The 19,436-nt window shown below is 36.3% G+C and overlaps 1 protein-coding gene across 11 annotated transcripts in view; it reads right to left on the reverse strand.

The window, feature by feature from the left end:
* Positions 1-19,436, reverse strand: part of Rfx3 (regulatory factor X3) — a 259,528-nt gene that overhangs the window by 222,151 nt on the left and 17,941 nt on the right. The window contains exon 2 of one of the 11 annotated variants that reach the window (XM_017589448.3): positions 9,662-9,754. The exons of 9 other annotated variants lie outside the window; for them this stretch is intronic. In XM_017589448.3, coding sequence (XP_017444937.1) covers positions 9,662-9,731 — 70 coding nt within the window. In that variant the 5' untranslated portion in view covers positions 9,732-9,754. Of the gene's footprint in view, positions 1-9,661; positions 9,755-19,436 lie in introns of those variants that run through there. One more of the 11 variants, XM_017589450.3, reaches the window with a different exon arrangement.

A 19,436-nucleotide genomic window follows, 5' to 3' on the forward strand; every position in this document is an offset into this window, starting at 1 on the left:
GAAAAAAAAAGGTCTTGGGTCACAATCAAAATAGTTCACTTTTACCTTAAATTAAAATGTTGGTGAGAATATGTTTCACTTTTATACCATTATATCTAGATTTTTTATTTATTGTTCAAATTAGGAACAATATTAGCTCCAATAGTCTACTGGAGGAAGAATACAGGAAACAGCAAAATATTAGCAACTATTGTAGGAAGACCATTGAAAATAATAATGTTCCTTAGAAAACAGAAAACAAATACTAATTTGTAGCATTAAGGTAATACTCTGAGTAACAGCTAAGGTGTTCACTCTTTCACAGCACTTGTGGGATACGAAATTGTGCAGCCACTATGCATTTTATGTCATTTTGTTTAAAAAAAAATCTACTGACAAATATCTCATAAACTACTGGTCAATGAACCAAACGTTCCATAGGTGGCATTTCTCTTCAACTATCTGGGCACACTATTTAACATAACAAGTTCACCCTTTACTATCACCATAACCCACCTGAAGCCTTGACAGGAAAGGAGACAAAGCGAGACAAATGTGCTCCCCTTGTCCACTACTGAGATTACTGCTCCAACAGAACTGAAGCGCCTGCCTCCAGGAAGCTCGTGCTGGGTGAGGAGCCTAAAGCCCTGACTTTGAGGTCCGAGTGACCTGTCACCTACAGTATCTTCTCCCAGCATGCACAGGAAGCTGGACTCATGTATACATATTCTGTAGCCTACAAACAGTAAAAATGTTTAAAAATTGCAGAAAAACTGTGCCAGGTGTATAAACCCAAATGCCCTGCAGAATTACTTATGAGAATATGACAGAGCTATTTAGTATCATCAATCCTAAATTCTTCATTACTGTGTTAAATACTTTCTAGTGTATTTTCACATACCTGTGTCGTTTCTTTTACTATATTTTTTGAGTTATTTTCTTTGTAGTCTCCTTAAAGATTATAATTAGTACTTTTTCTAAATTATCCTTTTGGGGATAAAATTAATTTATTAAATTATAAATATAATTTTATAATTTTTGCTTAAGTTTGCTGTAGTTTGGAGAATATTAGAAGCAAAATTATATTGTGTGTATTTTTATACATACCTGTCTTTCATATAACTATTGTCATTTTTACAATTATTCTTTAATTTCATGTGGCATCTTCTGATCTTTTATTGAGCTATTGGGACTTCCTTTAAAGTTTCTTAAAGAGGTCTTTTAGTGACAAACTCTTCTAGGTTTTGATTATTGGCAAAGGTCTTCTATTTTTTTCTTAAGAGTTTGGCTAGACACAAAACTTCTAGCCAATAGTCATTTCCATTCAATGATGAAATGTCGTCTAACCTAAGTACTGTAACTTAGCCATCAATCTTGTGATGGTGTCTCTTGTGTCTCTTTTCCCTGTCTTTTGTTTGGGTGTGGGGTGGTCTTCTTACACCAGTCTCTGTGGACCTATCCCCAGGTTGACTACTTACCCTGCAGGCTCAGGTATGCTGGAGTCCCTCCGGTAACTCATTTGCTATGCTTTTAAACTCCAGAACACCTATGTGTCTCTTTTTAAATCTACACCACTGTTGTAGTCTGTCTTTGATGGAACATCATTTTCTTCCTTTTTAGTCCTTCAGACTTTTTCCACTAAATTCTTTGAGGTTTCACATTTATAACAGCTAACTTTACAAATCTTAAAAATAGCTATATGTTTGTAACTGGGCATGGTTAATGCCTACAACCCCAGAACTCTGGAGACAGACATAGGGATATGGCCATGAGTTCCAGTCCAGTCTATTCTGTCCAGTGAGATCCAAGCCAGTCAAGGCTGCATCAATTAAGACAAATCCGAACAGACAAAGAACAGCTTTCTGTTGGCAGCTTTTGTTTAGCTATTTCATTTTGTCCTGTGTATATGCTATTTCCTCTGACAAGAAGGCCGTAACTGAGAGTCCAGAAAGTTAACAGATCTCTGATGCCCGCATGGTCCAGAAAACTCCAATCCAACCAAAGCGAAATGGTATGACAATCAAAATTAATTGGATACCACAAAGCCACCTTAATTTACATGACACAAAATACATGGAAGGAAAATGTGGCAAAATGGCTCACCCAACCCACACAGGACTCATCCCTGTATCTATCATATGCAAGTAGTTCTTTGATTACTGTCATATCTACTGCTCTAGCAGTAATATTAAATAAACTGCTTTCATTTCTTCTTCTCTAAAGGGTACATTCTTTCCGCATTTGATAAATTCTATTTCTCTGAAGTTTAAATACTCTGCTTAAACTAGACATTTTATGAAGCATATATTAACACACTTATATTGGAATTCTGGGAGCAATGTCCACCCAATGTACCTGTTTTTTGTTTTTGTTTTTGTTTTCCAAATGGTACTAACTTAGCACTTTCAAGAACTATTTGGACTACCTGCATATGGCCACCAACTTTTCTGCTTTTCTTTTTAAATTCTTGATTTTAGTTTGTAAGCAAGGTCATACTGATGTCACTATAATACAGTGTTCAGATGAGTTCAACTGCCACAGCTATGTATGGCCCATCCCTTTCCTTTGCGAAAGGTTCTTTAGGAAGTGCCAACTCCAGCTTTGAAGGACTTATTAAAAAAGCTCTTGCTTTCACTTCATAATGACAAAGAGCCTTAAGATAAGCCAGAGGTGACATTTTTAGATCTCTCCTAGGCAAGTATCACAGCCTTATGTATTAAGCATACTTTTACATATCAAGGAACACGTCAGAATTTTCTAATGTTTCTCTGGTTGGCCAGTTCTCCAGGAGTTCCTTTAAAATTCCTACCCAGGCTCTGGTTTGTACCAGATGAAGTTATAAACTTCAACAGCTGTGATCTTGCCAAGGGTTTGCTATTGTCTCTGTGATGCTCTGGAGAAAGAACTTTTTCTTTCTCCAAGCACAGCTCGAAGTCAACCACCTAGCCAAGTGTTCTCTGAGAATAGTTCTCCCAGGGAGCTGCAAGTTCAGACAAAGTGCTAACTATGCTCTTGGGATGGAGGTTAATTTTAATGGAGCTCCAAAAGTAGTGCAATTCATGTTCTCCTTTTCTCTTCTTTAGCTACACATCAGGGTGGAGTAGAAGGGAGATGGAACAAAGTTACCTCATGTTTCAAAGGTTCCATCAGTCACAGTATGTTCTCTAGTGTTGTGAACTAGCAGAATCCTAAAGGCAGCTTGGTTTTCATTATTTTACGCATATTATTGGTTTTTTATTCTATTTTTCATTGCTATGGAAGCTGATCATGCTCTATATTTTAAAACTTCCTATTGGTTTTGGGAAATTTGGTTGTAAATTTAGTTCACTGACTCTTATCTATAGAAACAAATTACTGGGAAACTTTTGTTAAAATGTTTAAAAGAAAAAAACAAAAACTTGTTTTCCAAAGAAGTAAAACTAAGCCTATGAGGAAAGCTTTATCATGCTGCATCTTTTTTTTTTCTATTGAAATACAGGTGGTTTGGGGGTCTTGGACTGGTCATGGCCTCCGAAATTCTTTCTATAAAACAGAAAAGGCTCAGTGAAAAGGAAAAGCTGCTCCGTCTTACCTTCCTTGGCAAATCAAGTCAACTGTGACAAGAAAGCTCACAGGAAGAACAAAAGTATTCGAAGTTCCCTGAAACTATGCCACCAGCCAAAGAGCATACACGTGGTCTGGCCCCTGACCCCACCACATATGTAACAGACGACTGTCTTGTCTGGTCTCAGTGGGAAGGGGTCAGGGGAGATGAAGTGAGGAGATGGGTGAAGAGGGAATGGGGAGCACCCTCTAAGAGGCAAAGAAGAGGGGGTGAAGAACTCTGGGAAGGGAGACCGGGAAGGGGATTGTTTGGAATGTAAAAATAATAAAAAGAGATAAAAGTTCTAGAATTCCATCATCAGAGCTTAAAAGGACTATTCTAGTGGGAGTTTAAAGACAAGTGCAAACAAAAAATACTGACCTCTACAGGCCTGGCTCATAAAGTTTAAGAGGGGGACAGGACACTATTTGGAACAGGGCTAGATGCATTTGGGTTTTATTCTGTCAAAGAATTTGCCTGTAGTCTGCTAATGTTCCAAGAAGCAAAGTGAAGCTGAATTCAAAGTTAATGACTGAAGCTGTTCAACAGAGAAAATGTCAAGCTAGGACAACATGGAGGATGTTTCTTGATTACTGCTCAAGGCTCTCAGTCAGTTCAGATGCACAAAGAGAGCAACAAATAGAGCCACAAAAAATATTAATAATGATGACAAGGCATTTGTAACTCTTTAAAAATATTAGCATCACTGAAGAAATCTTGGTCACCACTGGGACAACAAGAAATAGACCCTTGAAGGCAAGACTGCGCCCAAGAAAGGCTTAGCCTGAAAGGAACACACCTAAACTGAGTGTTCCTGAGAAGGAACAGAGAAAGGCAGTGAGGCACAGAGCGACACACCTTCACCACTGCAAGCCGTGTGCCGCCGCCCACGTTTCTAAAATGGCTTCACATCTGAAGTTTCCTTCCCGCTTTTAAACCTCAAATTTTGCGGGATGTGATGGCAAAAGCCTGTAAACATAGACCTGAGAGACTAAAGCAGGAAAGCTGGAAACTGTAGGGCAACTTATACACAGTTCCCTGACAGCCAGGGCTAGAGAGTGGGACCCTGTCTCAAATAATAAATTTATTATTATTATTATTATTATTATTATTATTATTAAGTCAATAAACACATAAATACAACTAATCTTTATCCCACGTGGTTTTCATAAGTCACGTTATAATATCACAACATCAGCTGGGAAAAACAATTAACTTACATTTATATACAACTATAAAAAAGATCACAGCAAAGTCTGTGTCCTTGAGACACAAGGGCCTCCTGTACAGCAAGCACATGCTTTACATGGAGTCGTATCTCTAGGAACTTTTCTTTAGCCAAAAAAAATGGAACACCTTTAATGGCAATTTGGCTTGCAAGTAATTAAACAAGAAGTGAAAGGAATAAATCTATATAATGAAACGATCTTGAAATTTGTTAATGTGAAGATTATAGGAGCTTAATGAGGCACTCACTCCAGTACCTGACACACAGTATCTGTTAAGTATCAATGCTATGAACTGTAACAAGCTACCACATGAGACCCAAGACTATCCACAACAGCTGATGGGGTGCATTGCTTCAGCCTCTTGACTAATTTTGGTCTCTTCTGTATTCTTTATTTTTAAAACAGACAAAATAATATGGATTTTTAAAAATATTTGTCATCTTTTTGTACATGAATGTTTGGTTGTATATATGTAAGTGTGCCACATGAAAACCTGGTGCCAAGGAGGTCGAGAGAGGGAAGTAGATTCCCTGAGTCAGAAGTCAGGCAGTTGTGAGGCCATATGACCGCTGGAAGCTGATCATGGGGCCTCTGCAAGGGCGGCATGTCTCCAAGGCCAACAAAGAATTTCTTTTGTACAATAAAGGAATTTTAGTACCATAATCCCAAATGCACTCATTTTAAATCTTACTGTGAGGAAATAATTTACATATCTCCATAAATTGCACTTATCATTTTTAGTCATGAGCACAGCAAGAACACAGTATTATTCTTCCAAATAGTGGGTAGCATGATTATAACAAAACCCTTAAACTTGGCAGAGACGTAAAGAATACATTTACTATTTAAGTGAGTAACTAATCCTTTTAGTCTTGAAGACATAGTGGTTTGTAAGTTACCAAACACTTGAAATATCTGTCTGCCTACTCTAAAGCTTAGGAACCTTTAAGGAGGGTCTTTTTTATGACAAAATAGAATTGCCCTTTCTATAACTTAAGCTTGTTCCAAATATGTCTGGGTTTCAAAGAAATAAGTTAATTCTCTTTTTTTATCCACATCATTAATTTTAGAAGAAAAGATCCTAACAATGAAAAAAAGAAACACAAATTATTTGGATTACAAATTTTAATCACCTGCATTAAGAAAGCACCCCTGTGCTGCAAATCCTTGCTCACTCCTCCTATCACGAGCATTTTGCTGTCATTTGGGTGACCCTGTCAATCACTTCCTGTCCAGAATACACTGTGGAGAAAAAATCACTGAATCCATCACTAGGAGTGTTCAGCTTAACGCGTTAAACTAAAACCTCATTAACCACTTTCAGAAAAACAGATGTCACTGCCTTTTAGAACATAAACTCCAGACAGATTCAATTTGTAGAATGAATTGAGTCTAAACAATTGAATTAAATTTGAGTCTAAATAGCTACTTTTAACTTGAATTTGTATATTTACACTTAACCCTTATTAAATGTCATTATAGTTTTGAAGAACCACTGATTTTAAGACTTTTGTGTTTGTAGATAGGATACTTCATAGAGAATTATAATACAGTAAGAACTAAATGCATGTTTGTGTCTCATAAACCCCCCCTTGAAACTTACATATGAGTCTACATTTCTCTGATGTGAAAAAGGAATCACTCATAGAACTTCTACCACTATTTCTGAAGATTATCATGATCCAACATTTTCACTCTGTAAACAGAGAGCAACTCATGAAAATTACCCTGTCAAAACCAAATGTAACTGCCAGAATTGTGGTATGACATCCAAGTGACACTTTAAATGCCATAAGGAAAAACTATGTACTTTAGGCATTAAATATTTCATACAGTATTCTTACATGCTTAGCAATTTTTTTCTACTTAAATATTTTAAGTTAGTATCTTAAAAATTACTACAGGCCCTGATTTATTCAATTACTTTTATTCCCTGTAGAGTATGTAAAAATCAAGGAAGTATTCATTAAGAAAAAGAAAGGAAGGAGGGAGAAAAAAGAAAAGAGAAGAGAAAAGAAGAGGAGACGAGAGGAGACGAGAGGAGACGAGAGGAGACGAGAGGAGACGAGAGAGGAATATCAAGAGTCTAAACTTAATTTCTAGATCCAAAATTGCCAGTAAGAAAAGAGGCAGTATATATATATAACACTGATCACCACTCATACCAAAATAAAGAACAAAAAAAGAGATATAATTAGCTATTCTTAGTTTATAGAGAACCATATAGAGTGGTGAGTAGCTGAAATTTTGTAACGCACAAGCCTACGTGAAAGAAATCTACTCTGCAGATTGAGCTCAGCTTCCAGTAATCCCCATGAATGTGGTTCCTGCAGAATTGCTTTAATTTCAAAACAATTTCAAAGTTCCTGATATGTGGAACAGAACAGTGTCATATCACGCTTCACAGCTACATTACTGACATAAAAATTGTGTTACTTGAATTGTAACCATAAAACAGCCACAGCAAGCTCTTAACAAATCACATACACACACACACACAAAAGACAAAACAAAAATTTTTAAAATCTATAAATTATGGCCTACTGTATAATTATAATTGCTGACCTATATACAAACTTGCTTCCTTTCCTCCACTCCCCTCCCAATAACCTTATTAATTTCATCTTCAACAGAAATTAATGCTACCAAAAGTAAAGAAAGTCTAATATCAGAGCAAAAGGAAGATGGTGTAAAGAAAGACACTTGTAAAGTGTGCCTGCTTCTCCCCTGGGGACGACTTTAGAGCACTTCCTCCTTCCCTAGGAGAGGACTCCTCCAGCCCACTCATTGGTTTATGGACTTTACATTACCTCTAAAACTCTACTGCGACCACTTTTAAGAGTATAGTGTAGGGGCTGGGGATTTAGCTCAGTGGTAGAGCGCTTGCCTAGGAAGTGCAAGGCCCTGGGTTCGGTCCCCAGCTCCTAAAAAAAGAACCAAAAAAAAAAAAAAAGAGTATAGTGTAAAGGCTTTTTTCACAAATTCACATGTTTGAATAATTATTAGATATACAATGTCTTTAGTCAGACATTCTCAGTAAGTAAAAAGAATATCAGATTGATTCTATTAACAACTGCAATCATTGAAAAATATGAGAAAATTACATTTCCTAGGAAACTGAAAGAGCTAGTACTTTAGATATACTCTGATAAAATCATAGCTCTCAAAATATAATTCCTATACATAAATGCATACATAAGTTTGAAATCATGTTGTGAGGGCTTAGACACAAAAATAACCACCATTCTTAAAACCATATTATAACCTTATATCCATGATAAAATCTTGAAAATGTACAGGGTAACTTTTGGTGCAACCTTTGGAGGACATTTACAAAACACAAGTTTGAAAGGGAGGCCATAGTATCAGAGTGTACAACTGTAATCCCAGCAATCCCAGTACTTGGAAGGCTGAGACAAAGCTGTTCTCCAGAATGAGGCCTTGTTGTCTGTGTCTCTGTCTCTGTATCCCTCTATTTTCCTGTTTCTCTGTATCTATCTCTGTATCTGTCTCTGTGTGTCTCTCTCTCTGTCTCTCTGTCTCTCTCTCTCTCTCTCTCTCTCTCTCTCTCTCACACACACACACACACACACACTCTCACACACACACACACACACACACGCACGCATGCACACACACGCACACACACTCTCACACACACATCCAGTATAGGTTTGGTTTCTCTTTAGCTCTTGAGGAGATAGTTCTTATTTCTCTTTGGCCTTGTTCTTCAATTCACAGCCTACACATTTACTTTCCCCCAGAATCTGAAGATTTTCCTCAGTAAGAAAGGCTACTTAAAGAATCCAGAACTTTGGTAGACTCTATATATATAAAGGCTCATAGGACTATGAAATACACTTGAAATGGATGGTCTTAAAAATAAACTGAATGCTGAGTGTCGCCCAGAGCTAGCCCCTTACTTAACCCATGGGAGAGACTAGGTCTGATCCATACCACAGCAAAAGTTAAGTACATTAGGTCTGGTGTATAGCTCTGAGCATTTGCCTAACATGCATGAGGCCCTGAGTTCAATAACCAGCATCAGATGGGGGGAAAGTAAACTACATTTAAAACTATTACAAATATTCCATTACTAAATCATACAAAAAGGTAAACCATATAATTACTTGAAAATATCAATTTTAATTGTTTGAATTTCATTTAAAAGAAGAAACAGCAAAATAAAGTTGTATCAACCCTAATGGACTAATAGTTGATTTCCAACAATTTGGAATTGTAAAAACAATACACTGAATGTAAGCCCAATCTGAAGAGCAATGGTGTAAGAGCATCTTATAAGTACACAGACAGGAAGCCTACCTATCCCTCCAGAGGAGCTGTGGGCCATCACAGCTCATTTCACATTTCTGAATGCCAAAGAAAGGCCTCCTTCTAACAGTATTTTTTGCAATGAAAGCAAAGGTTCCCATAACCAAACGGTAGTAACCATGCCATTTTTTGAAAGGAGGAATTATGACATCATCAAAAGCATGGTAACCAATAAGTCACCAAATAGTTAAGATCCACTGATCCAAGTGCCATCATGCCATTATCTGAATTTCATAAAGTGACTGCTGTTTTTCTACTCTAATATGTGCATGGTGTCTGGTAACGTAACTAGTACAGACGTGCAGGGACTATATACAATTTTTTGACTTATTTTAGGATGTCAGATCCAGACATTATGAAGGGTGATACATGAGAACCAAAGCCATATGAGAAGACTATCTTCTATTTTTGATATCCTCTAAGCCTGAAAAGTACTTGATTATGTCACAGAAAGGGATGTGAATGCTTTCTCATTGTTTTCCTATAAATTCTGAGTGATAGCTAAATGACTTTTAAATACAGCATCCTTTATTCCTACCTGAGACAGCTGGAGGTGACAGAGGGGGTAGGTGATAGACATCAGAGAGAAGTTCTCTTATAGTTTCCATAGCACCACGGATAAACAGGTGTCCTGAAGCATTTAAAAGAATTACATAACACAATCTAATAATGTTTCTAGTACAAATATAGTTGTGAAAGAATAAAGCTCCTCACCATATTAACTGTTAAACACCAAAAAAGAAAAAGCACATTCCAAACTTTAAATATTCATTTTTAAAGAAATATTCAGACTTGAGATTCTATAGGTGACTGTCAAGTCTATATCGTACTCTTTATGTCCCACAGTGTCACATGGGTAATAGAGGACATGTGATCAATTCACCCCTAATTATTTCACCAGCCAACCTCAAGGGATTCTTTATCATAACATGACAGAAATACCAAGAACTCAAACATGTTTAAAAACAAAACGAAAACCATCAGATTACAATAAAACAATCTTTAAAATACCTGAAACTACTGACCACTTTAAATCACTGCATGTCTCAGTTATTTAGAATTATTCTTGTATGACTGCATTTCTTATTTTTTCTTATTAAGCAAAAAAAATTGTGTTAATTTTACAGGCAGCAAACATGAATTATCAGAATAATACATAAGTGGGGAAAATAAAAGGTTTTTTTTTTAATGCGTACTTTACAGTGTGAAAAGAACAACAATGAAAATCATTCTACTTACTTTCTGTAAGGAAATAAAAACGAGAAAAAATTAACAGATAATAAATATTAGTTCAAATCTTAAATATAATTTCTTGGAAATAAGGAAGCAAAGCAAACATAAATAAATCATAAAGCTGAAAAGAGGAGCAAATAGACATACAAAAATCAACTTCATAAAAATTCAAAATAAGATCTTACTACGTAGACTTAGATCTTACTACGTAGACTTAGATCTTACTACGTAGACTTAGATCTTACTACGTAGACTAGGTTAGCCTCAGACTCACAAGCTCAGCCTGCCCCGACCTCCTGAGTGCTGGGACCGAAGTGCACAGTGGAGCCTGTGTGGATCCTACCTAAGACCTCAGCATACATATTATGGATCTGTAGCTGATTTTACGGTACTACTAACAGTGGGAGTGTGCAGGGTCTCTCACTCTTTCACCTGCTCTTGGGTCCCTGTCCTACTGGGTTGCCTTGTCCAGCCTTGATGTAAGGGTTTGTCCCCAGTCTTACTGGAAGTTGCTATTCTATATTTAGTTGGTATCCCTGGGAGGCCTATTTTTCTGAAAGGCAAGGGAGAAAGAGTGGATCTGGGGAGGAGAACTAGGAAGAGTGAAGGGAGGGGAAACTGGAATCAGGATTTAATGTAAGACAGAACTTTTAAAAAAAAGTGTGTGCACAGTAATTTCTAGATTTTGTTTTGTTTTTTAAAAAAGCTCTAGAAAAATAGAAAAGGTTATTTTGAAACCTCTGTTCTTTATTTCTAATACAGTAAATATATAGTGACAATGATATCACAACATACATTAAAGTATCTGTTTAAACCTGTTCAGACTGATTTTGCTGGCCTAAATTTGGTCCATGATATCAGCATATTGGGTATATTATAATCAACTATACACAGCAACACAATTTTCTAGCATGATTTAGTTTTGTTTTCATTTTACTTAAAGGTAGAAGTGACATTAAGAGACAGTTGCCATAAATTTTTATATTGGCCCATTAAACTTGGAAAAATAACAAAGCAAACAGGCACAGCTGAGTCTATATGAACAGGTACCAAATCTAAATACATTTATTTAGGACTAACTAAAGACAAGGCTCACAAAATAATCACAGGTGTTTGTGTGTATCTAGGGGATTACAAGCCATATTCAGCAAAATGAAACAGCCTATACTAATTAATGCACCCACTTTCTCAAAAAATGGACAATTTAAACTCTACATAGTCAGATGTCTGTTACACTATGAATGTTTTCTAAAATGGAGTTTACTGAATATATTATAAATTAAGTGACTACATGTTTCACAGTGATTTTAAGCAACATAATTATTAATTATAGACTTATTATAGATTTTTAATATTCTACCTACTCCTTTAATTCTAATTATTTTCTCCAACTATCCTTCACTATGTTAACCTTGTGTGCATAAGTCCATGCTAAATTATAGTCAGTTTATCTTTGCCAATTCCTCCTCTTCAAATAGGCTACAATGTCTCTGCTTCCAACAGCTGTTTCTCTTTTTCCCAGCACACTGTGATACAATTACTCAGATTTTTTAAGTATTGCAAGTTCCACATCAACCACACTAGTCCATTGATGAAAATTCGCCTTTACTACCCATCACATTAACGTTACATCTATCTTATTCCTTAAAAGCCTGTTCATATTCAACAATTCAATTAAAAGGAATTATGTTGGATACCAAATATACAAATCAGAGATCCTCACATGCAATGCACAGACACAGTACCACATTAACCGAATGTCCTTCCTAGTGTCCTACTTTCTATGGTGACTTCTCAGTAATTTATTTACCTGTTATATTCTATGCTAACTTCTTACTCTGGTAAGGTGGTTAGCAATGTATGAAAAAGTAACTAGATGATAGTAGATAAGGTGGTAATGAATACAAGATTATTTCCCATCTGCACTGTACCCACATACTGTTTTTCTAGCAGCTCTCCAAGGCACCAAGAACCTAGTTATCTCTTAGCCTGTTTATTCTTATGGCACTTCATAAATATAGGAAGAAGCCTCTGATTTGTCATCATGCTGAAGAGGCACTGCCAGCACCATCTTGAGAGCAGACAAGAGAAATCATTGTTCCAAATCCTTGCACTTTTGTGTATGTGTGTGTGATTGAGAGAGATCAGGATACTCTGCCCGCATGCATGTCTGTGTAGCACATCTATGCAGTGTCTATGGAGGTCAGAAAAGAGTCAGATCCTCTGAACCTAAAATTACTGACGGTTCTAAGCTATCAGGTGGTGTTGGCCATGACCCCCAATCCTCTGGAAAAGTAGCAAGTGCTCTTAGTACTTCAACCATCTCTACAGCCCCTCCTTACACTTCTGAATGTCGGCTAGGACTTTCTTTCCAGGTATAACCTCACAGGACAAGAAGTTTGTTCAGTTCAGTGTCATGGTGACCCCTTAGAAATCTTAGGTTGATCCTGAGGATCGCATAGTAGGCAGCTGTGAGCTACCCTTCCCAGTGCAGATTGGACTCAGGAGTTTTCAGGAAGAGAGCTTGAAAACAATAGGGCAAGGCAACAGTATGCATGTGGGCAAGCTACAGGAAAGCACCTGGGACGCTGGGGAAGGAGGTAAACTATAGTTCAGGAACAGGATGATGAGTCAGTTCTCCTTTTGCCACTGTCCCACTAAGAGTTGGTCAAGTTACGGTGACAACACATGTTCCATCTACTTGTTGGTAAATATTCAAGTATGTAGGGATATGGTTTGTGACCATTACTGATGTAGGCACTAGCATGACTCCCACATCCTCTTTGCACAAATGTTTCCTCAGACTCAATCTTCATTACAACACAATTACGATGATTTTTACACTACATCACTTGTAGTAGAACTTATTGAGTGCTACACTGGCAACAGTATTCACTGTCATCGTGCCAAGCATGCACTTGTAATACACTGTTCACACTTTGTAATACGACTTCATTCAATACTGGTTACCTACATCACTCATGAATTCAACGTAGCAGAAGAGTAAAAGGAGTTCCAACAAGGCCTTTTGGAATTAAAAAACAGAATCCTGCTTTACTTGTCTTTATGCTTGATGTCTATTGTCCCTTCTACATACATCTGCCAAATTCATCTAAGTAAAGGCCACACTCATCTGCACCTTGGACCCGCCTTCTAAAATGTACACAGACTGATAACATCCTAGCCATGTTTTAAAGTCTGTCTTTTCTTGTCTATTTCATCTGTTTCGTCATTACCAAGGAACTCTTCCAAATCTTCCCATACTTGGCTCTGTCTATGGTGTGCATAACCCCTTCCTCACAAGTGTAAGATACAATGCACAGTATTACCCACTCCAACTTCTAGCAGGTACTTATTAACTGCAAATCCAGCTTCTGTGTAAGTGGAATTATCTTGTGTCTCACATAGCTGAGTTTGAGACTTTGTGAAAATCATACGGTTCCATATACATACAGCAGCTTCCTATAATACTACCAATTCTGACAAGTCAAATTTGTATCAATCAGTTTCACACCAAGTCTCTGTGTCTGTGTGTCTGTGTGTCTGTGTGTCTGTGTGTGTGTGTGTGTGCGCGCGCGCGTTCAACAGTGAAGTATAATTTTGAACTCCCAGAAAGTTCTACAGTACTTATCCCATACTTGATCGTGTAGAAGAGAAGAACAAAGAAACAAGAATTTGTTTACTGTGTGTTTCTGAAGCAAGGAAAAATAGAGAAGTTAGGAAGAGCCCTAGAAGATGAGAACTTGGTCTAGAAAAACAGACAATTCATTATTGTGAAGGGATGCCTAAAGTTCAAGCACTGAACTAATTGGGGCTAAACTGGCTTAAGAAAAAGGACACTTAGACTATTTCAGAATTAACCTAGTAATGAAGCTTCAAAAGTTTGAGTTGTAGGTGCAAGAAAAGATAGAAAAATGCTTACTGGAAGACATGCTGCTCTTTAGATCTATACTTTTTAAAGTCGATTGTCTAGTGAAAAGCTAGTGCAGTCTCAGATGAGTGTGGTAAGATATCTCAGTGGGAAAATCCCACTGCCGGTGTGTTCTTTCTAAATGAACGCAAAGGAAACAGCTATTTAGCCACTGATAAACGTTTCTCCCAAAAGCAAATTTATTGTTTAAAAAGGCTTATACTATACCATTTATTATTTGTCCTATGCTGGGAGTTTGCTTAAAAGGTTGATTTTACCTTTAGCTGAAACTGTGTATTTTCTAATCTGTTTTGGGCAGCTGTCAAGTAATCAGAGTAAGCAGTGCCATTTTAATAAGGAAGTCTTTTAATGAAATATAATAGGTCACAAATACCTAATTTCTGCTCTTTACTGTAATTGCTAGTCTTTACTACAACTGCCACTTTAACAATCTTTTCCAAATGCTGACACAAAAGATGAACAAATCAAGGGTATTAGCATATGTGTGTATTTACAGCTTACTGCTGTCAAAGGCTGCAGACTACTCAACAGCCGCTGAGTCTCTTTCTTTGATGGAAGCATCCTTCCTCCGCCTGAGAATGTATCTGAATTAAGTTCTTCTTTACAGCAACATTAGCAAACACACACTAATGTCTAAACAGAAAGAATGCTGAAGAAGGCACAGCACATTACATCTATAGACACTGCTTTTCCTATCACTGTGAAAGATTAAATACTTCTTTATTATTTCACTAATCAATTCTCTGCTTCAACTGATTTACAACTTCAAAGTAGATCAAATAAGCTAAGGTTTCTTTAATGTTCTGAAACTTGTAACATGATAAGTTTTATATGAATGTTCAATTACATTACAACATAAAACTACAGGGAACTGCATTAAAATTAAAATAGAATGCCAAATTGAGTGAAAACATGAATATAATGAAGTTTTTATTTTTAAAAGGGGTACTAGCATTATCTAGCTTCAATACTAATTTAAGTTACGGTAACATCCTTTTAAAACCTTCCTCCTGAAAACCATAGATAATAATCCTTGTAACTTTTGTTTTATTATAAGCATATTATTAACCCATGACTATTAAATTTTGGTACCATTATTGCCATGGGAATACCAAAAGTCCTATGTACAAAAAGTAATAGTTTTATTAGAAGTTTGCCCATTTTTGAAAAGCTAAGCTTCCCTAAATCAAACTAGCTTGCTGTGAAAAGAAAACCATGACAACTGTTTGTACCTCTTGCTTTATTATTACATCCGGCCCGGTCACTCTTAGAAATTCAATCTATTATGGTTGCTAGGAGTCTGTTGCTGTGCAACCTAAAAGGGTATGCTGTGCTTTCAGGCCAAGCAGTGCTAATAAACCTGTAGGCTTCCCTCTGTGGGGCTGACCAGTGTGTTTAAAGGGCTTAATACTTTTCAAGAGTGATTGGCCCACAATTCAAGACACATCCTATTAAAACCAAGTCACACTGAGAGATTTCTAACAAAGGGATGAAATGCTAAACATACACAAATATTCAAAATGTATCCTCAGGACCCCTAACTAATTTGGTAAAACAAACAGAGATTATGATCTACATTTCAATTATACCACCTACCACCCAAAGTTTTTCTTTCTATATAGTGCCCTAAAAGGTTCTAATATATATAAATGAACCCAGCCAGCTTTGATGGAAGAGGTTATAGAACAGTACTAAGTACCTTTGACTTTGATTTTTCAAAATCTATTGTAAGTCCAACAATAGAAAAGTAAACTTAGTAACCCAGTATTTACAAAAGTAGTAGCAGTGAAAAGGAAATTCTAGATAGCACTTTACCCCAAAAACATTTCCTCTATTTGTCTCAGCTGATCAGTCATACTTTAATATTAACTCACAAAATCTATTCTATCCTATCTAAAATATTTTATACTTTTAAGATTAATGCTGAACAAGTTATTCACAAAAATTTACTGCATTAGACATTACTCTATTTTAATTAGAGAATAAGATCATGGAGTCTGCCAATTTAATTCTGCGAAACAAACTGTTGAAGCACACAATGGCATAGAATAGGGAAACCAAGTACAACCTTTAAAAGAAGATTGTACTGACGTGTTTATACACAGTGGGCCCATTTCATAAAGTAATGGAAGAAAAAGACAAAGATATAAAATACCAAAAACTCTATAGAAAAAGGGAAATAAGTTATTTAATAACAATTAATCCTGAATGCATTCAGGGTTTTTCATTGACATTCTGGTTATATTAATATTGCCAGCAATTCTTAAGCCTTAAAAATCAGTTTGAAAACCTTAGAATGAGCACTTTCCCCCCATCCCTTACAATCCTTAGCCTTCTACTGGTGCTGGGAACATTCCCATCTGTAGCGCCCACCTTCCTCGCTGAAAGAGCACGGCTATCTTTTAGCCCTGCTTTCATTTCTTCTCATTACACACCACAGGAGCAGAGCAAAGAGAACTATTTCTCTCAGAGTTCCCAGAAAGCAACAAACAGGACGATGGGGAACAACTATCCCGAAACAAAAGAGGATGCATACAAAAGGAGAGCTGAAGGAAGCTGAAACTGAGGGGTAATTCTGACCAAAACACAGGGTCTGAGCTAAGGGAGGCAGGCCAGGCAAAGATTTAAAGCCGACAGTTCGTAAATAAAGCCAACCTGGAAACAGAGCAAACAGGAGCAGTCTGCCAGGAAAAGGTGACAGAGACAACACTCGAGAAAGAGAGTAATGAAAATAACACGGGGGGGGGGGGGCACATGGAGAGTGACTTTGCAAATGTGAAGCTAACAAAACAAGTAGAAAAACCTACATTTAAAGTTTTTATTTCTTGTGTCCACTCTTACTTGCTAAGAAAGGTACAGGACTTAGAAATGTTCCACTTTCAACATTCATGGATGTCATGAGCACATGCTAGGAAAACCAAGAACAGACTCTGTTTAATTTCCAAAGAAATAACTAGAATATGTTCTAATGTTTATGCCTAGTAAGAAACTTTTAAATCTAAAACTGAAGAGCCCAATTTATTAGGACTATTTTGAGGTAAATTCAATATTGATTTCATAAAAAGTTCAAAACATTAAAATATAATACTATAGATACACATACACAGCAACCAATAAAATTATTAAAACCACATTTGACTAAGAAGTATATTATTTGCAGGGCATGTGTCAGCAAATTTATTAAGTTCCAAAGCAGTTATTTAATTCCTGGTTAATTATTGACAAATACATTATATTGTTCTAATCTTGTCTGGAAAAAACCGGTTTAATAAAAAGTAAAGTCCTAAGTTAGACATATGATATTTTGTTATTTAGGAACTTAAGTAGAATTAACTATCTGGCAATGGAATCAAAATAAAATGAGGGAGGGTACATATGCAACATACTAAGTCTTGCCACAGTGTTTTCTGCCACTCACTGTCCTTGCCTTCCTCAAACAACACAGCTGCAGTGTGAAGTGTGACATCCTTAAAGGACACCGAGCTATGAAGCTTCATCAAATACGTTATGTGATGCAACTGTGTCTCCTCTTTATAAATCCCAGATTTGTACCTCCTATCAGACTTCGAAGCCAAATACCTACCGTTTTAGTTATACTTTCTTAAATCAAAGATCTTCAGTAAACTAACTAGAACTAAGTTCTATATATGTTTTATTTTCATAATTGTTTTTAAATAGGAGATTATCTGTTTGATATATCACATAGCTAAGATGGGTGACCAGTGACTTGCACATGCAAATTTTATTAGATACTAATTATTCCTTTGCAACTACAAAGAAAAAAGAAAAAAAAAAACATGCCATGAGAGACAAGCAAGGCTCCTCCCTTCTTCTGATGGTGGTGAGGACCAAAGCCAAGGTTTCCTCTCTCATCAAACAATGTGTCTTCAATTTGCTTCTTCTAATTATTTCTCCAGGACCCACACAGTAGAAGAATAGCACCTACTTTCTCAAGTCATCCTTAGACTCCCACAGCATGCAGTAGTATGTATGTTAATAGGCACATACAGGGGCTGGGGATTTAGCTCAGTGGTAGAGCGCTTACCTAGGAAGCGCAAGGCCCTGGGTTCGGTCCCCAGCTCCAAAAAAAAAGAACCAAAAAAAGAAAAAAAAATAGGCACATACATAGCACTAATTAAAAGGAAATAAAATTTTAAATAGTATTGCATATATAATTACATAATGTTAGAGAAAGGTTTTGTTTTAAGGTTGCCCAAATATCCACCAATTTTTACTTAAGCCCAACTTCCTTATATTAAATGTGTGTGTACCATTTTTAAGCTTTCCAATATACAACAACGATAGCCTCAAATATGAAGCTATTTCACAATGGATGACAGGCAAATAATGCTGAATATTTTCCAATGAATTGAAATGGAAAATATGGTTTTGACATGAACAGACTGAAATTTCTACACTTAATAATATCAAAATGGCAATCACTACTCAAAATTACAAAATTCAAGACAATTTGCCTCCGTCAGTAACTTCTAAATAATCTTTGTCTGTTTGCATATTCAAACTTTTATAAATAAATATGACTCATGACTATGATTAAAGATAAGATATGATACCTATAACCACATAAGCAATAAGATTAAAATTTTAAGAGAGGAGGGGTACTTTTAAAGTAGAATCTATCATAAACAAAGATTTTATTTTCCAGGTTAAAGTTACACATAAACAAATTGAGAGAACAACCAATAAAGTTGTAGACCAGCCAACTCTATTAATTAAAATCTTCACATTTTCTCCTTTGCACATGGGTTTAGTTTAGATATTTAGTACGAATTTTAGTAGTTACAAGTTTTTCAGAAGAACCTTGAACATGGATGCATGAAGGATTTATTTTCTAAATCTCTCAAGTGTTTTTATTTATTTGACTGTATTTCTCAGGACAGACACACACACAAACACACTTTTTTTTTTCAGGGAGAGATATATAAAAATTTAAAATAAGACTCCAAAGAGAAATGCAGAATATGCCATGAGAATACATGGGGATAAAATAAAACTGCTAATATAGCAAGACAGCATCAACCAAAGAGTCAATGGTGTAAAGCCACAAAATCACTCTGAAGAAACATCCAAAGGCTCCTTCATGCCGTTGTCCAAAGGTCTGCAAGTTCTGAATGCCATTTAACACAGA

Source organism: Rattus norvegicus, chromosome 1, assembly GCF_036323735.1.
Source record: "Rattus norvegicus strain BN/NHsdMcwi chromosome 1, GRCr8, whole genome shotgun sequence".
In the NCBI taxonomy this organism is placed as follows: Eukaryota; Metazoa; Chordata; class Mammalia; order Rodentia; family Muridae; genus Rattus; species Rattus norvegicus.